Here is a 24185-nt window from a genome sequence, read left to right as displayed (position 1 = left end):
GGTGGGGGATGGAGGTGTAGCGGGATTGGGTGTACATGGTGAAGAGGAGGCTGTTAGGGTCAGGGAGCTGGAAATTGTTGATATGACGTAGGGCATCAGAGGAATCCCGGATATAGGTGGGAAGAGACTGGGCAAGGGGAGAGAGAACGGAGTCAAGATGGGAAGAACTGAGTTCCATGGGGCAGGAACAGGCTGACATGACAGGTCTACTGGGACAGTCCTGTTTATGGATTTTGGGAAGGAGGTAGAAGCGGGCTGAGAGCATTGGGAGACTACTCTTTTATGCAGAATAATATCCATCACATTTCTACTTCTCTTTATCTCAGAAAAAGAGTCAAACGGACTTGAAACTTCGACTCTGTTTCTCTCCCCACAGATGCTGCCAGACCTGCTGAGTTTTTCCAGCATTTTCTGCTTTTATTCCAGATTTCCAGCATCTGGAGCGTCTTGCTTTTATCACACTGCTCTCCCTATTTTTTTCATAAGGATAATCCTGCATTGGCAGGGGATATGAGCCCCAGGAAAATACAGTCCCTGCCATCCCCTTATTCATAAATATCAAGCACTGAGACTCATTTTGTACATAAATTTTACCTAGAGTTGAAATCATGAGGTATATCCAACCTTGTAGATAATACTAAACTAGTAGTTAGGGCAAAGAACGAAGAGACAGCAGTAAATTACAGGATTATGTGAGTGGGCAGAATGATGGCTGATAACATTTTAATTCAACAAAGTCTGTGGCAAATAATCTCACTGATGCCCAGTCTGGGTTCCGCCATGGTCACTCAGCCTTGGTTCAAACATGGACATGAGAGCTGAACTCTCAGAGTGAGGGGACAGTGACTGCCCTTGACATCAAGGAGCCCTAGCAAAACTGGAGTCAATGGGAATCAGGGGAAAGATCTCCGCTGGTTGGAGTCATACCTAGCACAAAGGAAGATGGTTGTAGTTGTTGGAGGTCAGACATCTCAGCTCCAGGACATCATTGCAGGAGTTCCTCAGGGTAGTGTCCTCAATGTCACCATCTTCAGCTGCTTCATCAATGACTGTTAATAAGAATAACTTCCATCATAAGGTCAGAAGTGGGGATGTTCGCTGATGATTGCACAATGTTCAGCACCATTCATAACTCCTCAGATACTGAAGCAGTTCATGTCCAAATGCAGCAAGACCTGGACAATATCCAGGCTTGGGCTGACAAGTGGCAAGTAACATTCATGCTACACAAGTATCAGGCAATGACCATCTCCAGCAAGAGAGAATCCAACCATCACCCCTTGATGTTCAATAGCATTACCATCACTGAATCCCCCACTATCAACATCCTGGGGGTTACCATTGACCAGAAACTAAACTCGACTAGCTATATAAATACTGTGGCTACAAGAGCAGGTCAGAGGCTAGGAATCCTGTGATGAGTAACTCACCTCCTGAATCCCCAAAGTCTGTCCACCATCTACAAGGCACAAGTCAGGAGTGTGATGGAATACTTTCCACTTGCCTGGATGAGAGCAGCTCCCACAACATTCAAGAAGTTTGACAGTCTCCAGGACAAAGCAGCCCACTTGATTGGCACCACATCTACAAACATTCACTCCCTCCACCACCAGCGCACAGTAGCAACAGTGTATACCATCTACAAGATGCACTGCAGGAATTCACCAAGGCTCATTAGACAGCACATTCCAAGCCCACAACTGCTACCATCTAGAAGGACAAGGGCAGCAGATACATGGGAACACCACCACCTGGAATTTCCCTTACAAGTCACTCATCACCCTGACTTGGAAATATATCGCCGATCTCTCACTATCGCTGGGTCAAAATCCTGGAACTCCCTTTCTAACAGCACTGTGGGTGGACCTACACCACATGGACTGCCGAGGTTCAAGAAGGCAGCTCACCACCATCTTCTCAAGGGCAACTAGGGATGGGCAATAAATGTTGGCCTAGCCAGCGAAGCCCACACCCCATAAAAACAAATTTAAAAAACCACTCTAAAGTCTCTATTGTTAATGTGACAGGCAGCCTGTGTTTGGAAATTCCCAATCGTTCTGTGGATGAGGCGGAAATGTCCAACTCAAATTTCAGGTCTCTAATTCTGCCGTTGATGCCTCGGACTTCTCATTCTTAGTTCCTGTCAGGAACAAGGGCTTGAATCGTCTGTGCCCACTGGTGTTGGGTGTATTCGACGGCATGAGCGGACAATATGGGGAGAAGACTAAAAAATCGCTTCCACGACATCATGAAATCGATTGTGATCATCCACTCAGCCCGTCAATGGCAGCTTGCGTTTCCCGCCGGTGAGCATCAGGAACCTCATTGTAATACATCTGTATATCATTATAAGGCCAGCTTCGTGCCACCTTCAGCCGCTGGATTGTCTCTCCATGTCGGTGCTTACCGCCAGGGCCTTGCTCACATTACGGACATCCCAGGAGCTGGAGCCCGACAGCAATGGCAGACTTGAGCAATGTCCGTGGCATGCTGGGTGGATTCTCACAAACATGGCTCTGCTACGAAGTAGTTTGTGGAAGTCGGAAAGTCATCATTGATGCTCACAATGGATGATGGTCGAAGGGGTGGGAGAGGCAGCTCTAGGATCGACTGGGAGAGGAAGAGGTGCCGGTGGGGTGGTGAGATTGGGAAGGGGGCAAATGAAGATGTCAGGGGGGTGAGGTTGGTGGGGGTGGGGGGGGAGGAATGACTGTATCAGGACAGAGGCTGGGAGGGGGTAGGGAGTACGAGGAGGAGGGGGTAATGGGTGAGACAATGGCAACTGGGGAGGTAGGTGTGAAGGGGGTGTAAGGTGTAAGGGAAAGGATTTGGAGGGGGCAAGGAGTGCAGAGAAGGGAGGGAGTAAAGATGGACAAAGAAATAATGGAGGGGAAAGGAGTGAGGCTGGAGGAAGAGGTAAGGCCAGAGGGAGGAGTCTGGAGGGGGTAAGGACTAAAGGTGGTGGAAGAAGTAAGGGTATCCGAGAGAGTCCAGAATGGGGACGGGCTAAGCGGAGTGGGAGGACTAAGTATGGGGAAAGGGGTCCGAGGGGGGTAAGGGGGTTCTGGAGGAAGGTGGGGTGGGGAGGAGAGAAGAGGTCCTGAGGGGGGAAGGCGTTCTAAGGGGGGAAGAGGTCTGGAGGAGGGGGAGTCCAGATGAAAGTGCAAGGGAGGGGTCTGATGGGTCCTTGAGTGCCTCCTGGGGAGTGAACTGAGGGTGGGCATGGTATGAGAGAATGGTGAGAATGACCAAGGGCAAAGTGAGGCGGTAGTGTGGGAGGGTGAGGGTTCGATGGTAGTGATAGAAGGGACACAGGTGTGGTTGGTGGGAATCCGGAGGCAGACACAGACCCTCGGGGTGGGAAGGAGGAGGTCGGGAGGTAAATGTGGAAGGGGGGGTGGGATTTTCGGGAAGGTTGGGAACGTGCACATTCACCTGGACATCCCCGAAGGAAAAGGGTTGTGGCTGGTAGGTCACGGAGGGGAGGTGAGGGGGTCAACTGTGATGGAGGACAGGAAATGGGTGACGAGGGGAGGGACAAAGATGGAGTGAATTAGCACCGTGCTGTCCAAACCGAAAGTGAAATCAGAATCGTGGTGGGCGAGATCAGGTGCTGCATGGGAGTGTGATAACTGGGTGGGTGGAGATGCAGGTCAGCTCAGATGGACAACTGAAAGTGAACTCCAGCAGGTAGCATTGGAAATGTTCAGGACATTGAGGTGAGTGTGATACGTGAAGGATCCGTGTGTGTGGGAGAGTGCTTGCATACGGCTCCGAAAAGGCCCTGCCCCCCAACACACACAATTCTCCTTCCAGAATCACTCGTTGGCCAGTTGCTCCCTCCGTAGTGACAGAGGACGAGGTTGACAGGTTCAAAGTCAAAGGGAGAGGGCAGTCTCTGAGATTCCTGAGTGGATGACCCAGGGTGTCCAGCTGCCGCTGCTCCTCCCTTTGGGTGCCCAGGGGCCCCAGCCTGAGTCCTTGAGGGGAAGAAGCATCTGGAGGGGCATCGAAGTGCCCCACTTCCCTCTCTCGCTGCCACTGCAGGAACTCACCAAGGGGTCCCGCGATGGAGTGCAGCTCTGCACACATCTCCTCCACATTCTGTTCATCAGGGTCTCCATGGCATCCACCATCCTCCTCATGAGACCTCCATATGCAAACATGTGGGCACTGCTTCACCAGAGAGCAGGCGAATGCACTCCTCTGACTTGTATACCACTCTGCTCGGGGCTACCAGCAGCTCTGTATGATGTTCCCCTGCACCCACTGCTGACTCCCCAGGATGAGTTGGAAGGCCGAATCCAGAGGTTCGTCATCTGACTGGAACCTCATAGATGCCTATTCGCCAGCAGCCCTCCCAGTGCCAGGGGGCTTAGCTGAACCTGCCTCCTCCTGCTGCAGACACACATCCATGCGGTGACAACCAGATTGTGAACCCAAGCCTGCTCTAGATCTAGGTCCTACCGAGGGATGTGCCCATGCACTGGTGGAGGGTGTGGGTAACGCTGTGACGGGTCTTCCAGGCTGCTTATTTCCAGGTCCTCAATGGAGGAGGTGTCCTCTTGGCTGGAGGTGAGAACGTGGATGGAGCTGAGGGACTGGCTGGTTAAGGGTGTGGGTCCCTTGGCAGAGCTCCCTGTCAACCAAAGTAGAGATAAGTAGTGCATGGCAGCAGAGTCAAAAGCACAAGAGAGAGCGCTCACAGTTTCACTGAGGGAGGGATGATGTGGTACAGGATCCTCAGGTGGGTGTTTGCTGCCAACCTCACCCTCACTGCAGGCAAGGTCCATGCCCTCGCCAGTCAGTGTGATAACTCGCTCCTCAAAGTGAGTGAGGGGCTTCATGTGGGTCACTCCACTCCCGGTCTGGGACCTCTCCCTGCTGCTGGGAGGCAGATTCTCCTGCATGGGGACAGATGGCGAGAGTGTGAGCAGGACACATGGCGCTGCGTGGAATGTCTGTGTGGTGAGCGGAGACATGGATGGGATGAGGACGTGAACTCGAGAGGATATGAGCCTGATGGGGATGTGAGGGTGTGTGTGAGAGTTAGTGATGTTGTCCCTTGAGGTGTGAGATCCCTGTGGGTGTGTGACGGGTTTGTGAGCTGAGAGCAATGAGAAGAGTGACTTACCCTGGCGGAGTGGATGAGACCATTCATCCGGTAGTGGCACTGGGTGGCTGGCCTCTTTTGCAGGGCATTGGCGCTGACCACAGCTGCCATTGTGTCCCTGCTGGATTGGTGATGCAGCTGCCCATCCTGCAGCCAGAGCAGGGGTAGAGGACATTAAGGTGGGCCTCCATGGCATTCAAAATGTGCCCAAGGAACATGTCGCTAAACCTGGGGGGTTGCAGTCTTCTTGCCTTTCGGGGCCATGTTTTCCGCGCAGGAGTTGGGGGCTGGTAGAACTGAGAGGTGTGCGCGGGGCTGGTCTTTAAATATGGTGACGGGCCTGATGAAGAGGTGAGCTGATGGTGTGACAGGCGAATGACAGCCCGCCCGCCATAGAAACGGGAATGCCTAATTAATGCGGCGGGTGCGGGACAATATGGTCATTTTACCCACCCACTACCGCACTTAGTGCAAATCTGGGACAATTCCGCCCAGGGGTGTTTTATGCCGCCAACCATCTGATGAATTTGATATAATTGGCCTGTTGAAAAGGCACAATATTGCTGTTTCTGTACAAGACATCTGCAGCATCTTTCCCTTAGGCTCCAGAGACTCTTTCCTTAATGCAATTAGCCTTTGAGTTGTGGTTGAAACTTGCTGCTGAATTTAATAAGCAGTCAAACCTGGAACGCAAATTGTCAGTCACCATGCCGATGATGCGATGAGTAGCAGCAAATGTTCTTGTGTTCGCCCACACCTAATTTGCACCTTCTCTGCCTGGGCAGTGATCTTCTGCTTGGTGCAGAATCTGCTTAATTTATTTGAATGGGATGAAAATCAGCCAGGTTTCACCACGCGCCCACCATTTCCCATTCATGAATCCAGTGAACATGAATTAGTTCATTGCCCAGGCAGTGAAGGTGAAAATGGCCTCTTCATGCTGTTGAGGTAACCTGCTTGTCTGACTGCAGAAGACAACGCTGAAATTGTGTCGACAAGCCTTTCATTGCAAAAGTGTGCATCCGTGTGAGATGTTCTTTGGGTGTTGAGATGGCTGGAATTCAAACCAAAGGATAAGGCTAATAGTTTTCTGGAAATGTTTCCTGTTAATGAAGTTCAACCAATTTGGGCCATTAAGATTAAAAGCAAAATATTGCGGATGCTGGAAATCTGACACAGAAACAAAGTGCTGGAAAAACTCAGCAGGTCTGGCAGCATCTGTGGAGAGGGAAATAGGGTTAATGTTTCGAGTCAGTATGACTCTTCTTTAGAGCTGCATTTATCCAGCACTTTCTGTAATTTGGGATGTTTGCTTTTGTATGTTCAGCCATAGTGATATCTAATGATATGGAGGGATATCTATTACAGGAGGGAAACTTAACCCAAATACAGTGCACAAAACGTGCCCAAAACAGTTTCTGGAAAAATACTCTTATTGTTACTGTGAAAGTCATTAACCATCTGAAGTTTCCTGTGAAGGATACATCATGTCTTATAGAAGGACATGATGAATCTTGTGAGGAAGATCAGTGCAGATGCTTGCAGGGCACAAATTGTGAATGTATGAGACGGAACTAACAAAAAAAAAAGAAAGGGCATATTCAGTATCTGCAAGGGAGAAGTGGCTTGCTTATTGCAAAAACATCTTGGGCTTCATTATTCTTTGTCAACCATTTTCTCAGGAGAGAAAGTTTTTAATATATTAAAGAAAGCTTTCAGAGAACATTGATTTTATAGGCTTTAGAAAGCGTGGAGGTGAAATGAAATCATTTTCCAATTGCACATCAGTAGCAGTGTTTTTTCCTCTGCGTTTCATACTTCCTTCCCAGCACACTCACACCATTTCCTCTTGGTTTTCCTCTTGAGAGCACTTGCTTCCTCGCATTTGATTGGAAGAATGAGATCTGCAGTGTTTTACTATGACAGCTGTTTTTTTAATTCATTCAAATTGTGATGGCGTTACCATGTTTTTCATGAATATCTAATGCTTGACGTTCCTACAAATGAGAGCATTTAAAACTGATGGGACATATTTTTAGTTTGAAGAACATTTAGAAAAAAGTCTAGACGTTTATTCCAAGGCTGAAGACCAGAAATTACCACATTTGAAGATGAGCACTTGTCACAATGACATGACATTCCTCTGACTTATTTTAGATGCTGTGTGAGGCAGTTTATTTTAGATTAATAAACAGAATATATCTTCTGCCAAAGTATGAAGCAAACACTAACTGTTATAGTCAACAGCGATTTCTACATTCGGGTGTCAAAAATTACACTTGCAAAAGACACAACAATTTCTCTGCATCGTCAGATGGACGTTAGCAGTAGTGGAATTATTCAGCGAATTTAATGGATTATCTGCACAAAGATCTAACCTACTTGACAGCAGCAACAGTTGCCACCTTCAGCCTCCCAATCCCTTCAAATCTGATTGTGTGACTCTTTTCATTGCCCAGCCCCCAGGCTTCTCTGCTTTATGACATACCATAGTGGCAATCATATCACTCTATATAGGACGCTTGAAGCTCTCCAGACAGCGATGGGTATGTTTGTGCCGATTAAGGGTATTGAAGAACATGGAAGCCAATTAAGCTGGTTAAATGGATTTGAGGTACATGATCCAATCGAATGGCAGAGCAGGCTTGAGGGGCCGAATGGCCTACTCCTGTGTTCCTATTTTCCTAAAACGCATGCAAGTGGGTTAGGAATTATGTTTTACTGCATGCTGTTGCTACCGGGGATGCATTTAAATGGATGGAGGTAGCAGTTGTGTCTCAGAAGAGGATGCAACTAAACATGTCTGACTGCAGCAACAGCAGTGATGTGAATAAGGAGGCCAGCGGAGGAGAGAAAGAAGAAAATGCAAGATTTATTGAGCGTTTGAATAGGGCGATGAAGAACCCAAGGACAGAGGGACAAACTTAAAGGTAGAGATAGAGAGTAACAAAAAAGAGATGATGGGGATGAGGCGAGATGTCCACAAAGGGACGATTAGTGAGAAAAATTCACAACCTGGCAGAGGGACAAGGTGAAGTAAATCAGAGAGAGGCAGAAAAAAAGCGACAAAAATGAAAGAAAAAAAAAATCACGGGATTGAAAGACCAAGTTGGAGATGAGCAACATTTCAGAAAGAGGGTTTTTTTCCACATGGATTAACACTTACTCTCCTCTTCACTTGGGAGCGTGCCTTTAATTTATTGACCGTGTCAAGTTGAGACGGAATCTGAAATGTGGAATTAATGGTGCGGTTCTGCACATGCCCTCATTGTTCAGAGAATATATCCTTTCCAGTGAATGAATATGTTCAACAATAGGAAAGAATGTCATCCTCTGTTTTGAGCGAAAGATTCTGCTACTTTTGGTGACCTCTGTCAGCGTCAAATGCTCCCTGGTTAGGTATTATACAGTGCACCGTTTATCCGACCCTCGGAATGTGCCCCAGTTCCAATTTCAATTTGGAACACTCCTCAATGCACCAATGTAAGCTTTTCTAATTCCCACAACAGCCATCTTTTGTGGCATTTCTTCATAAAAATGTCCAATTTATTATAATCTTGCCAATATGGACTCATCCTGTCCAATTGCGGTGTACTTGGGATCCTTACAGTTGGCTGAAAGAGAGAGAAGTTTAATTTCATCAGTGCTGCATTCAAAGCCAGGTCCCAGAGGTGAAAGTACAGCCTGTTAATCCAGTATATCATTAAGACCCCTGAGCCTCAGTGTTCTTAACCATTTCAGCTCCATTCCAATTCCATTCACAACTCTTCTGCTGATGAAACTGTCAGTGCCCATATTCAGCAAGACCTGGACAATGTCTTGGACTGATAAGTGGCAAGTAGCAATCACAAGTGCCAGACAATGACCATCTCCAATAAGAGAGAATCTGACCACCTCCCTTTGACCTTCAATGGCATCGCCACTGTTGAATCCCCACCGTCACCGACCTGGGGTGGGGGGGGGGGGTGGGTCACTATTTTTCATTGCTACTGTTATAAATTTGAGATAAGAATTCCCCCCAAAACACAATCCCTGCTTTGTTGAAGAAAAATTTATCCAACGTTGAATATGCAGCTAATTGCACTTTCGCACTCTTGTGTTAAAGACATTGGAATGAAAAACTGAAATGAATGAAGCTCTTTCATCTTTGAGGACTGTTGCAAACTCTTTACTTAAAATGAATTGCACTGAAGCACAGTAACTTGTGGTATCAGAAAATGAAGATTGTAGTCACAAGAACTGAACTTGCATTATTTTGCATTAAAGATTGACTGAAAATAATTAGCCATGGCTTGGGAACACAATTTGTTGGAATCTTAGTGATGTCCATGGTACAGTTTCTACCAGTAATTTACCAAAAAGTGAGTTTCCAATCTGTTAGGTTGTCAGTGTTATAATCCTGATGGCCAATTGGTGAAGGAAGAAACCAGAGCCAGTCTTTACTCGGAATAGATTTTTTCACGGAATGAAACATTACAGGTATATGTCTCCTGACTCCACTGTACTCCTGTGCTAATAGGTGTCTCTTTATATGTGCTCAAGTAATTATCCAGCTATTAATTTAAATGCTGCTGCGCTTTATGGAGAGCTTCAGGGTATCTTTGAAGCATTTTTGTTGTCCTCCCCTGGAACGTTGCCCATTTCAGAGCCCAGAAAACAGGATCTAGTGGGGGAAAATACTTTCCGGCCATCTAAACACAGTATCCAGCCCGTCAAAGTTAATTTTTCAGGAGATTTGCTTGAATGCTTCTGGGGCTGGCTTCAGGAAAGATGCTCCCGCCTGTTTGATGATCCTCTTGTTGAAGCTGGAGGCTGCGGTGGAGGCTTTGCTGATGGAATCTCTCTCTCACACTCTCACATAGCCAAGATCTCACTGCGGTCCAGGAGTGTGGTGATGATAGCTGCCCTGTGAACACTAGGACTTTTATTGACCAGCAGAAGTCTTTGTTGTCAAACACTCGCTGCTGTGGCTTGTAGAAGGCTGAGCCGGTGCGGCTGATCTGGTGTTGGATCTCCAACGGCGGCCTTTTGAGAGAGGTGGCTGCCAAGGTGTGGGAAGCACTCAACACTTTCCAGACCCTCTCCTTCAACATAAATGGGAGGTGGAATATTTGGCTGATCAGGTCTGAGTCGATATGAGTTTTGTCCTGGCAACGTTCAAGGACAGGTCAAGATTCTTGTGGAATTGAAAATATCGAGAGGGGCTTGCAAATCTGGTGCAGAGTGGTGAACGACACTGCAGTCACCCACAAACTGTACACCATGTACCTCAATTTTTAATACATTCATGGGATGTGGGTGTCGCTGGCTAGGCTGAGATTTATTGCCTATCCCTAACTGCCCTCATTCAGAGGGCACTTTTAAGAGTCAATCACATTGCTGTGGGTCAGGAGTCATATGTAGGCCACACCAGGTAAGGACAGCAGATTTCCTTCCCTGAAGGACATTAGCTCCTGACTACCCAAGTTTTCCTTCCCTGCCACATTCCTGAATTGCAGATGTTGTTGGACAATATTCCAAACCCTTTTAGAACTGGGATCTTTGTAAGAATATCACTTTTGATCCCTCTTATCTTATTAATCAACCACCCTACCTGCAAACTGACCTGTTCTTTCACTGTCCTGCAGATTGTCATTGAACTGCCTCCTACACTCTTGTGTTTCAGTCCCTCTAATATGGCTTCAAATTTGTCCAGCAGGCAAAGATAGTCTGTTTAGAAGTGACCGGTTTATGAATGTAGCCATAGTTTCTTTAGATCATCTCGTGGTCCTCACCTCTTTGCTGCTTTCGATAAGATGAACCATTCTGCTTAGCACTCTGCCTCTGTGCTGTGATGTCTCTCACTTGTTCCTTCATTCCACTCTTAGCTGTTCCTTCAACAGCACCTTCCAAATCTGGAACCGAGTAGGACAAGTGCAGCGGGCCGATGGGAATGCCACCACTTCCCAAACCACACACCACCCCGACTTGAACTATGTACTGGGTCAAAGTCCTGGAACTCCCTCCCTAATATCACTGTGGGTATACCTACACTCCATGGACTGCAGCGGTACAAGAAGCTGGCTCACCACCACCTTTGAGGGCAATTAGGGATGGGCAACAAATGCTGGCCTTGAGTGACAGTCGCATCCCATTAAAAAATAATTTTAAAAATCTGTCAATACATGTTAAAATCTGTATGATAGTTTTATTCCCCCTTGTTCATTATGCAGATACAACCCATGATAAAATTATCCTTATTATATTGCTGGCACTCAATTCTACCTCTCTATTGCCATGATTAACTTACTGGCTGATGGCATGCTAACTGCCTGTTCAACATCAACTCATGAAAGAGTTATGTCTCAGCCAAGGACTTTTATTTGTCTCCATCTACTCACCACTGGAATGTAATCCTTGAGCCATTATGCTCCCATCCTCTGGAAATCTCTTCCAAAATCACTTGACTTGGCTATCTCCCTCTCTGCTTAAGCTGTGCTGTTGGCCTGCCTCATCTCTTTGACGCCTTTCCCCATTTTCATGTGCCCTGTTACACGAGGAACGCTATATGAATGTAATTTATCTTTAGTCTCTTGCTACACACTGGACATGACACCATCACCATGGAGAAAGCAGAGTCAATTTGGTGTAGATTCAAGCATTCATCTATGAAACAAAGACCCAGGAAGCCACAATATGGTTGTTTATTGTTTTGTTTACAGCGCTGTTCCCTGGTCCCTCCAACTATTGCTGTGTCACAAAATGGAAACAATTTTGTTTAGAAAAAACTCTACGAGTAGACTAAACAATTGAAGTTATTTTTGTTTCACATTAAACATCGTGGAATATAAACCTTTCTTCATGTGTTGATCTTTTGCTGTCTCATTTCTTTCTTTATTCCCCATTGATTTATCTGTCTAGTTACAGAAGACCATAAGATATAGGAGCAGAAGTAGGCCACTCAGCCCATCGAGTCTGCTCCGCTATTCAATGAGATCAAGGCTGATCTGATAATCCTCAATTCCACTTTCCAGCCTTTTCCCCATAACCTTATTGATTAAAAGCCTGTCTCCCTCTCTTGAATGTACCTAATACCCAACCTCTATAGCGGTAAAGAATTCCACAGATTCACTACCCTCTGAGAGAAGAAATTCCTCCCCATCTGTTTTAACTGGATGACCCCTTACTCTGAGATTATGCCCTGTGGTGCTAGACTCTCCCACAAGGGGAAACAACCTCTCAGCATCTACCCTGTTAAACCCCCTAAGAATCTTATATTTCAATAAGGTCACCTCTCATTCTTCTAAACTCCAATGAGTACAGGCCGAACCTATTCAACCTCTCCTCATAAGAAAATCCGTCCATAGCTGGGATCAACCTAGTGAACCTTCTCTGGACTGTCTCCAATGCCAGTATATCTTACCTTAAATAAAGGGACCAAAACTGTTCATGGTATTCGAGGTGTGGTCTAACCAATGCCTTGTATAGTTTTAGCAAGACTTCCCTAGTTTTATACCACATTCCCTTTAAAATAAATGCCAACATTCCATTTGCCTTCCCTATTGCCTGTTGAACTTGTATACTGCTTTTTGGGATTCATGCATGAGGGCTCCCAAATCCCTCAGTGCTGCAGCTCTCTGCAATCTTCCTCCATTTAAATTATGTTCAGTTCCTCTACTCTTCCTGCCAAAGTGCATAACCTCACATTTTCCCACATTACATTCCATCTACCAAGTTTTTGCTTGCTTACTTAACCTGTCTACATCCCTCCGTAGACTCTGTGTCATCATCACCACTTGCCTTCCCATCTATTTTTGTGTCAGCCGCAAACTTGGTGATGGTACCTTCACTTCCCTCTGCTAAGTCACTGATCCCTGTGGCACTCCACTAGTTACAGGTTGCCATCCTGAAAATACACCTCTAATCCTATTCTGTCCTCTATCCATGTTAATATACTACCTCCAACACCATGGTCTCTTATCTTATTAAGTAGCTTCATGTGTGGTACCTTATCGAATGTCTTTTGGAAATCCAAATATACTACATCTACTGGTTTCCCTTTATCTATCCTGCTTGCTCCTCCCTCAAAGAATTGTAATAAATTTTTCAGGCATGATTTCTCCTTCATGAAGCCATGCTGACTCTGCTCGATTATATTATGTATCTCCAAATGCTCTGGTATTACATCCTTTATAATAGACCCCAACATTTTCCCAATGACAGGCGTGAAGCTACCTGGCCTATAGTTACCTGTTTTGCCTCCATTTTGAATAAGGGTGTTACATTGGCAGTTTTCCAATCCTCTGGGACTTTTCCAGAGTCTAAGGATTCTTGGAAGATTACTACCAGTGCATCCACTACCTCTGTAGCTATTTCCTTTAATATCCTAGGACGGAACCCATCAGGTCCAGGGGGCTTAACGGCCTTTAGCCAATCTTTTTCCCTAGTATTTTTTTCTCTAGTGAAAGTTATTATATTTATTTCCACCCTTCCTGCCTTATGCCCCTTGATAATTTAGTATTTTTAGAATGCTATTAGTGTCTTCCACCGTGAAGATTGATGCAAAGTATTTATTCAACCCCTGTGCCATTTCCAGGTTCCGCATTATTATTTCCCCAGCCTCAATCTCTAAGGGGCCTATGTTCACTTTGGCCTCTCTCTTCCTTTTTACTGTCCGTTTTTATATTACTTGCTACTTTACCCTCAAAATTTATTTTCTCCCTCTTTATTTTTCTTGGTCATCTTTTGTTGGTTTTTAAAACTTTCCCAATCTTCTAGCTCACCACTAATCTTTGCCACATTGTATATTTTTCCATTCAATTTGATACTATCCTTAACTTCCCTGGTTAACCATGGTTGGTTTATCCCCTTCCTAGAATCCTCCTTCCTCACTGGCCTTTACTGAGAGTCATGAACTATTTTCTTAAACGTCTGCCATTGTTCATCAACCATCTTTTTTGCTAAACTCCTTTCCCAGTCCACTCCAGCCAATTCTGCCCTCATTCCTTTGTAATTACCTTTATTTAAGTTTAGCACAGTTGTCTCTGATCCAAGTTTCTCACTCTCAAACTGAATGCTAAATTCTGCCATGTTATGGTCCTAGGGGATATTTTACTCTGAGTTCATTTATTAAACCTGCCTCATTAAACATTGCCAGATCCAAAATAGCCTGATCCCTGGTTGGATCTACAACATATGGTTCTAGGAAACTGTACCAAATACATCCTATGAATTCTTGCTAGTGGCTACCTCTGCCAATTTGATTTTCCCAATCTATATGAAGATTGAAGTCACCCATGATTAATGTACTGCCATTTTTATATGCTCTTGTTATCTCTCGATATATTCTCTGTCCTACAGTATAGCTACTGTTAGGGAGTCTATAGACTACTCCCACCAGTGTCTTCTTCCCCTTGTTATTCCTTATCTCCACCCATATGGATTCTACATCTTCCGATCCAAGATCATTTCTTGCTATCGTACTTATTCCATCTCGTACTAACAAAGCTACCCCACCACCCTTTCCTTCCTGTCTGTCCTTTCGAAAAGCCACATAGCCCTGACAATTTAGTTCTGAGCTTTGATCTCCTTGTAACCATAAAGTTCATACCCATTAACCTCTATTTGTGCTATTAATTCATTTATTTTGTTCTGAATACTAAAGAGCCATTCATTTTGCCTTTGCATGCCATTTTTCCCCCTTTGGCCCTATTTGCTGCTTTTTTTTTAATGTTTGTACACTCTGTCCCTTCCTGTCATATTCTGGGTACCATTACCTAAACAGCTGCCCTGCAATGCTAACATATCCTTTTGCTTTGTAAGTCTACGTATCCCCTCTCCGGAACTCTTGCCCTCAACCTTCTACCTGGTTTAAAGCCCTCTCTACAGCCCTAGTTATTTGATTCGCCAGGACACTGGTCCCAGCATGGTTCAAGTGAAGCCTGTCTCACCGGAACAGCTCCCTTCTACCCCAGTACTGGTGCCAGTGCCCCATGAACTGAAACCCATTCCTCCCACACCAATCTTTCAGCCACACTTTTAAATCCTAGACTTTATTTACCCTCTGCCAGTTTGCCCGTGGCTCAGGTAGTCATCCCGAGATTCTTACCTTGGAGGTTCTGCTTTTTAATTTAGCTCCCAAGGGTTCAAATTCTTTCAGCAGAACCTCCTTTCTTGTCCTATCAATGTAGCTGGTACCAATGTGGATGACGACAACTGGATCCCTCTCCCCTCCCACTTGTTTATCCTTTTTGGTTCAATAACTGTTCCTTGGAGGTGCACGTAAGACATCCGAATCCAAATTAAAAAGGTCATTGAGTTTTCTGATTTAAATCAGGAAGCTATTGGGAAAGGAATGCAAAAATATCTCTAGACTTGTAAATGGCACTCTTGAGATAGGGATAGAATATGATATTTAAAAGCTTTCAGACTGATGCAAACCTATGTGATGTCTGCACATATATGGCTGGCTTATGTCCTGCCTCGATGTCTGTTATGACTTGACCCATAAATTTTCCTGAGATTTCCCTATCCTATTTGATTTGCTCCTTATGTTTTATAATTTAGACACTGGTCCCCCCTCTGTATCAAATGTTGTTTGATAATGCTTGTGTGAACTGCCTTGCATTCAAGATGCTATTTAAATGCAAGCTATTGTTATACACCCGATATTATGTGTGAACTGTTGATAACAAATTGTTGCCACTTTTGATGCACAGTATTGTATTTTATTCCATATGCCAGGAGTGAATTTGATGGATGTGCAAACTCTTTGGTTACCTTGAAGACTGATTGCACTTTCGTAAATGTAAAATTATTTACAGTGTGAGATGGATTGGATTGGAGAGGAGATTGACAAGAGTGATTTTTTTTGCCCGATTTTCTTTTTTTTCCCCCAATAGCTTCATCATGGTTGACATTTGGAACTCGCCTGCTCTGAAGTAGGTTCTTTATATAGCTCATGACTGTCTATTTCTGCACTTTGGGCCAAGTTAGTACAAGGAAGTGTAAAAAAAAAATGCATCCAGCTTTTGGAAAGAGCAACATTTGAAACAAAATTACATTCACCAACTCTGATAAGCAGGCAGCTTTAACAGTTTTATGATTCTTCATTTTGAACTAACTCATTAAAACAGCCACATCCCTTGAAGTGCTCTCCTGACATTGTTCCCATACCAGTACACCCAAAGGACCACATTTCAACCAGGCGTTGGTTATGCTGGGTCCTGACACCTGGGAATCTCCTGTTTGACCTTATATCTGTTTTAAATAAGATCATCAACGAGTGAGTAGGTACAGCTGGAGAGGGGCCCGCTTTCCAGGCCCATGGAGTGATAATGAGTAGGATAGGGAGAGCTACACCTTGTGGCCCTACGTGTTCCGGCCAACTGAATGGTGGAAATAGGCCCCACCAGACCCAGATCATGGCGTTGAACCTGAAAGTGGAAATTTAAAAAAAAAAATTGTTTTTGCATGCAGGGTGCAGCTTATGGGTGTTTCCATGGCTGAGGGTCAGAATCCTGGCACCTTCCCTGGCTAGGAGCTGTAGTAGAAGGATCTGGTACATTAAGGGTTAACCTGGGACTGAGTACTGTACCGCCCACTGGTCATGTAAGAAGGCAGTTGGCCTAGAACTTAGGTCAGCAATCTAGCGTGAGGTAGCAACATGTAAGGATAGGCCATTGCGTCATCTCCATACCTGTATCTTCTACTGTAAATACCTACATGGTTTAGTAATGTTAATAAAGACCTCTTGGTAACATCTACAAGGTTGCTTAATGGTGTCTAAGCAGTACACACCACGGGTAGTGACAATCCAATACACCAGTAACTCTCTTCAAAATTTCTAGCCTTTCGGACAGGTGCCCCAAGATGCACCCCTGGCTGTATAGTGTGCAGCTTTGAATGCAAAGCAAGGAAAAACTTGCTGATCCAGTGAACATTGGCAGATTCAGGGCGGAGACTCATGTAGTCTTAGTAATTACACTGCAATTCAAACTCTTTCCATTCCCCTTCTCCCCACCCCCACCCCCACCCCAACTCCCACCCTCTCCTTTGAGGATTCTCAGGGCCAAGGAGTTTAATTCAACTTTAAAGCAGCACCAAATATTTAGTCGATAAAGTGACAAAATGTGTTAGTTCCCCAGCGCCAGCCCATGAAAAGAAGATGAATACCAGCAATGAGATGAGCCCCCTGCACTCTGATCGCTCAAGAAAATAAATAAAAAGCTGGGTCTTGTTTCCTGCTGAATCTGGGTAATGGCCTGAGCAGTGTGCCGACCCCATTCAATGACCAGTGTGCCAACCCCATTCAATGACCAGTGTGCCGACCCCGTTCAATGACCAGTGTGCCGACCCCGTTCAGTGACCAGTGTGCCGACCCCGTTCAGTGACCAGTGTGCCGACCCCGTTCAGTGACCAGTGTGCCGACCCCGTTCAGTGACCAGTGTGCCGACCCCGTTCAGTGACCAGTGTGCCGACCCCATTCAGTGACCAGTGTGCCGACCCCGTTCAATGCTGAATGACATCTTCAGTTGCTGCCTGTCTGAGTTCTGATTATACCACCGAGAATTGCTCTAATTTGAAAAAATGTCCCTTTCAACTGCTTTGTTCCGTGACATGCACCAGAAGAAAAGATCTCCTGTGATTCACGTGTTGTTTATTTATTTATTTATGAAACCATTGCTGTGTTGCAAAGTCCCATTTGCTGCGTCATTCTAATTGGAATAACATTATTGCAATTCAAAGTAAAGCAATTTGTCATGTTCTATCTTTGTTCCGGCTAAGATTCCTCTCCCGAAACCACAAAGGAAGGGCTGCAAACCCACTCTAACAATTAATCCATTCTAAGATGTGCTTACATTGGGATAAATGGTTGATACCAGAATTATGGATTGTGCTCCAGAACTTGCCACAGCTACAGCACTGGCATCTATCCAGCAAAGTGGAAAATTGCCCAGCTATGTCCTGTAGACAAAGAGCAGGACAAGTCCAACCCAAAAAAATTGCCGCATCAGTCTACTATCCATCTTTAGTAAAGTGATGGAAGGAGTCATCAACAGTGCTATCAAGCAGCATTTGCTTAGCAATAACATGCTCACTGATGCTCAGTTGAGGTTCCACCAGGGCCACTCAGCTCCTGACCTCATTACAGCCTTGGGTCAAACATGGACAGAAGAGCTGAACTCCTGAGGTGAGGCGAGTGTGACTTGGCATCAAGGCAGCATTTGACCGAGTGTGGCATCAAGGAGCCCTAGCAAAACTAGAATCAATGGGAATCACTGGTTGGAGTCATACTGAGCACAAAGGAAGATGGTTGTGGTTGTTGGAGGTCAGTCATCTCAGCTCCAGTACACCACTGCAGGAGTTCCTCAGGGTAGTGTCCTAGGCCCAACCATCTTCAGCTGCTTCATCAATGACCTTTCTTCCATCATAAGGTCAGAAGTGGGGATGTTCACTGATGGTTGCACAATGTTCAGCACCTTTCATGGCTCCTCAGATACTGAACTGTTCATGTCCAAATGCAGCAAGACCTGGACAATATCCAGGCTTAGGTTGACAAGTGGCAAGTAACATTTGTGCCACACAAGTGCCAGGCAATGACCATCTCCAACAAGAGAGAATTCAACCATCGCCACTTGATGTTCAATAGCTTTACCATCACTGAATCCCCCACTATCAACTTCCTGAGGGTTTACCATTGACCAGAAACTGAACTGGATTAGCCAAATAAATACCGTGGCTACAAGAGCAAGCCAGAGGCCAGGAATCATGTGATGAGTAACTTACTTCCCTCCCCAAAATCTGTCCACTATCAACATGGCACAAGTCAGGAATGTGATGTAATACTCTCCACTTGCTTGGATGAGTGCAGCTCCAACAACACTTAAGAAGCTGGACACCATCCAGGACAAAGCAGTCCGCTTGATTGACACCCCATTCACAAACATTCACTCCCTCCACCATGACGCACAGTAGCAGCAGTGTGTACCATCTACAAAATGCACTGCAATGAATTCACCAAAGCTCCTTAGACAGCACCTTCCAAACCCACGACCACTACCATCTAGAAAGACAAGGGCAGCAGACACATGGGAACACCACCACCTGGAAGTTCCCTTCCAAGTCACACAACAGCCTGACTTGGAAATATATCACCGTTCCTTCACTGTCGCTGGGTCAAAATCTTGGAACTCCCTTTGTAACAGCACTGTGGGTGTACCTACACCACATGGACTGCAACAGTTCAAGAAGGCAGCTCACCACCACCTTCTCAAGGGCAATTAGGGATTGGAAATTAGGGATGGGCAATAAATGCTGGCCTAGCAAGCAAGGTCCACGTCCCGTAAATGAATAAAAAAAATTTGAATCTTTCTATTTCATTCTACACTTTCACTTGGGGCTGAAAATCTGGAGGTTCTATCCTTGAGCTGAAATAGCCAGGATGATTTGGTGGTGCAAATACAAGTTGTTATTGCTTCTCCGGATATTGCCATTGTCTTTGGACGGAGGGTGCGTGTGGAGTTAGTGTTGGTGATTACTGATGTCTTGTGTCCTCAGTGAGACCTGATGCATGGTTAGCAGAGACACACTTCCTCTGGCAAGGTGCATCTGCTTACTTAGGAGCAGAAGTGGGGCCCATCTTTATCATAGTAGATGCTCCTCCTGATGTGGGAGCTCCCCACTGTGGCAAAGTGGGGAACCTCTCTCTGGTACTCAGTTAGCTAAGGACATTAATGGCGTTTCTAGCAGGTGAATCTTGACACTTTCTCCAAACTATGCTTAATAATAGAATCATAGAACTACTGTGCTTTTGCATCTGTGCTAGCTCTTTGCAAGGCCTGCCTAGTCCCACTCCTTTTCCACCCCATCCCCACTCCCCCACCCACCCTTTTGCCTGTAGCCCTGTAGGTATTTCTCTTCAGATAATGAATTATCCAACCCTGTTTTGAATCGGCATCCTCCACGCTCTCAGGCAGTGGATTCCAGATCCTACTTGTAGTAAGGTAAATTATTTTGCGTAAGTTGCCTGCAATGTTGCCCATGGGGGTCTGTTGATTATGTGGATGATTTATTTTTTGTTTTGTGTACAAGTCAGCAATAGAGTTGTGAAAAGAGGCTTCAGAAACTTGTTTCACAGAGCAAACTGCTAACCAGGGCCTGCAGCTATATCTTCACCAGCCACTTTGTATATAGGGAGTTTCATTCTCAATGTTGATGTAAAATCATGACCAAAGTTCATGACAACAGGAAGTATGCATGTGTGCAGAATTCTTAACACTGTTGCTCAGTCTCTGGGGATAATATAACTCCTGCCATGCTCCAAGTTCGAAACATTCCTTTCCCTTTGTGATTGTTTCAGAAGCATTAACTGTGTATGACAGAACTTTACAAGAAGACTAATGTTCATTAGAAGGCGTAGGAGTTGTATTTAATATTTTCTTGTTTTTCTTTTCCCTAGGGCAGCAGTAGTTCAGACTCTCTGGATGGACAGTACTCGGATTATGCTATGAAAAGCTATGATGCCGTTGTATTTGACGTACTGAAAGTGACACCTGAAGAGTTTGCTGTAAGTGGACACTTTCCATGGTGCTGTCATGGTGCGATATCCCATTCTGGTTCTGAGCTGTTGCAAATTCGGAGCCATCATGCATTACGTTCGTAACATGGATCCAGTGAATTTTACTTATTGTTGAGAAGATCTCGTGGTCTTTGTTCCTTTTTCTCTTCTGGCCAGAAACGAAATCAGTCAGAAAACTGGAGCTCAAACCCTGCGTTTAACAAAAAAGGAATTCTTTAAGTTAAATAGCACCTTGCACCTTCTCAAAATGCTTCACAAGCAGAGTCACTTTTTGGGGTCTGGCTGCTGTTGATGTCAATGCTGTCGGTTTAGGGACTTGAAGCATCGACACTTGCCGTAATTCCGATTTCATGGAGAGTTCCGTTCTTGGCTTCTTAAATTCTTGCCTCATTTTCTGCTGTAACTACTATTTTGCTGATTTTTCTATGCCATTCCCAATCTCTCTGTCACCCCACTGTTGCTCCATTCGTGCTTCATCCAATCTCTCCTCTCCAGCTGCTGCATTTCAAGACCCCCTCCCCACAAACTGTCGACCCCATTTGTAGATGTTCTGATTGTACTCTGTACATTTTAGTAGTCGACATTCCAGTTTATTTCCTTTCTGCGTACCTGGTTCCTTTTTATCCTTGAAAAACTCAGCAGGTCTGGCAGCATCGGCGGAGAAGAAAAGAGTTGACGTTTCGAGTCCTCATGACCCTTCGATAGAACTGCTGAGTTCAACAGTTCCGTTGAAGGGTCATGAGGACTCGAAATGTCAACTCTTTTCTTCTCCGCCGATGCTGCCAGACCTGCTGAGTTTTTCCAGGTAATTCTGTTTTTGTTTTGGATTTCCAGCATCCGCAGTTTTTTGGTTTTATCTTTTTTATCCTCGTTCACCTTTTGCCTTTTTTTTTAATGAGTCCATGTTTCCGGTTTCCAGACAATGTAACTGCCTTCGTTGGGCTGGTATAACCTCTTACATTTCAATATCGCTGAAAAGTGACATGTTGCAGAATTTTTTTTAATCTTACGCTTATCAGGATAAATGCAAGAATGCCGAATTTCAAATGTTCACAATTTTGCCATTGACCTCCACCTGCCCTGCTTTGCCCTTGAAAGCACTTTCCACAAATTCTTATTTCCACTGAAAATCTCATTTGCAACCTTTCTTTCGAATTAGAATTCCATTTTCCTTTGCTCATTGCTCCCTCACAGTAGAAAAACCCTACAGACACCATCTTGCAGCATTACAATAATCCCCAGTCTAGTCCATTTGAGGCCAAAAGCAATGCTGGCCTTCACTGCCAATGTAGAAAATGTTTTAATGGAAGCAATATATTCTTTAAACTGTTGACATCTAATGACTTAAATGGAGTTTTTAATCTTGCTGAGTGAGCAGAGATGTGTTATAAGACATTCCTATATCATAATATTTATAAATTTCATGTGCCAATATCTTTAGTAACCGTGGGTGATCATAAATGCTTAAAACTGACAACTGAAAGTGCTGATTTTCTGTGTGTGTGCATTCCTGCAGCAGTGTCTCAGTACAGATCAGAGAATTGCAGATCCAACCCCACTGATTTTGGTCTCATGGCTGAAAATTGGCTGGGGGGAGAGGGGGCGGAGAATGTATTGGAGATTTTGTGTTATGCACTTCTGATGAAGGAGGCTCAGTGACAGAATTGTTACAGCACAGAAAGTAGCCACTTGGCCCGACATATCTGCACCGCTTCTCCTGAGCAATTCATCTAATAGCGTTTCCCCGCCTTCTCCCTGTATTGCTGCACATTCTTCCCTAATAAGCCAACTCCCTCCTGAATGCCCTTGTGCTGGGTATTAGCCTATTTAGAGAATTAACTTAAAATGCTGTTTTTTTAAAAAAAAATTATAGTCATTCTGGTGAAGCTTTGGTATATATGATCTAATGCAAACTTTGCTATTTTTACACCTATAAGGAAAACTAGATGAGGAGATGGTCTTTCCTAAAATCGTGCACTGATCCCAAATTATTTTAACAATCCGAGAACTTCCACTGATTTGTTTGCACAGACCGATCATAGAAAGTTTGAAGTTTCTGGAAGATCACACAAACATACTGCAAGAATGATGTGGAGATTGAAAGTAAATGACTGAATCTTGTGTGTTGCAGAGTCAAATCACTCTAATGGATGTCCCAGTATTTAAAGCGATACAACCAGAGGTAAGGCACAACATTTTACATTGAACTTTTCTGGGGAAGACGGGTACGTAAGGCAACTGGACTTTTCCTTTAGGAATTAAATACCCTGCCAACCTGAATACTCATACTTTTATATTTATTTTGTCATAAGAACAATATTTTACCAGAAACATTGTGTTTAAAAAAAAAACACGTAAACCACCCCCACCCATGACCTTTGTGCACATGGAGTCAAGACCAAGTGTAATTTCCAGGTGAATTGGGTTTAGAAACACAGCAACAACTTATGTCTGATGCCAAGCCAGATAAGGAGATATTAGGTCAGATTGGTCAAAAAGAGAGGATTTAAGGACTGCCTTAATGGAGGAAAGTGAGGTCGAGAGATGGAGAAGGTCAGGGAGGATATTCCAGAGCTTCAGGCTCTGATGACTGAAGGTGTAGCTGCCGGGCTGGAGTGATTAAAATCAGACCGGCTCAGGTAGCCAGAAATAGAGAAGCGCTTATTTCTTGAAGGATTTTGGGGCAGCAGGAGATTATAAAGCTATAGAATGGCAAAACCGTGGAGGGACTTGAAAACAAGGGTGAAAATTTTAAAATTAAAGCCTTGCTTGAACAGGAGCAAGCGTAAGTCAGCGAGCACAGGGGTGATAGCGGAATGGGACTTGGGGTGCGCTAAGGCATGGGCAGAAGGATTTTGGGTGACCTCAAGTTTATGGAGGGGAGAATGTGGGAGACCAGCAAGGATAGCCTTGGACGAGTCAAGTCTAGAGTTAACAAAGGTATGAATGAGAGTTTTGGCAGCTGAGCTGAGACGTCGGCGAAGTCAGGCAACGTTACAGAGGTGAAAATAAACGGTCTTCATGATGGTCCAACAATGGAGTCAGGAGCTGATCGTGGGGTCAAATGTGACACCCAGGTTGCTGTTACGAAGCCGTGCTTTATTAAAATGACTTTATGTGTTTACTGGTGGAAAATCACTGACTAAGTTTTAAAAGGACTAAAATGGCTGCCAAAAGTCAACTGACTTTCATAATTTCTGTACTTACTCAGAATTATCTCAAGTCTCTGGAAAGTTCTTAATTAAGTGACCCTGGGTGGGGTGTACTCCCTTGAATGGACATGCTGAGACAAAACCATTTGTGGAATTCACACCTCCTATTGTCTGTGGACTTAACAAAACTCGGAACCCATGGACTCCCAGACTCCATATCTCAGCATGATACTTAACAAAGGCAGCTGCAGTGAAACTAGTTCATCATAAGTGGGTGTAAACAGCCACCATGCATCCCCCATTATGTAACAATGGCTTCTAACTTTGAATCATTATTTTGGACAATGGAAGTCACCCGATC

General features: G+C 44.8%; 1 protein-coding gene across 3 annotated transcripts in view; it reads left to right on the top strand.

Annotated features, from left to right (window-relative positions):
• Positions 1-24185, top strand: part of ralgps1 (Ral GEF with PH domain and SH3 binding motif 1) — a 758811-nt gene that overhangs the window by 195346 nt on the left and 539280 nt on the right. For all 3 annotated transcript variants that reach the window (XM_041193970.1, XM_041193968.1, XM_041193969.1), the window contains exons 4-5: positions 20553-20660; positions 22804-22854. In XM_041193970.1, coding sequence (XP_041049904.1) covers positions 20553-20660; positions 22804-22854 — 159 coding nt within the window. The remainder of the gene's footprint in view (positions 1-20552; positions 20661-22803; positions 22855-24185) is intronic.

Source organism: Carcharodon carcharias, chromosome 8, assembly GCF_017639515.1.
Source record: "Carcharodon carcharias isolate sCarCar2 chromosome 8, sCarCar2.pri, whole genome shotgun sequence".
In the NCBI taxonomy this organism is placed as follows: Eukaryota; Metazoa; Chordata; class Chondrichthyes; order Lamniformes; family Lamnidae; genus Carcharodon; species Carcharodon carcharias.
Note: the sequence above shows the minus strand (reverse complement) of the source record. Positions and strands in the feature narration are given on the sequence as shown.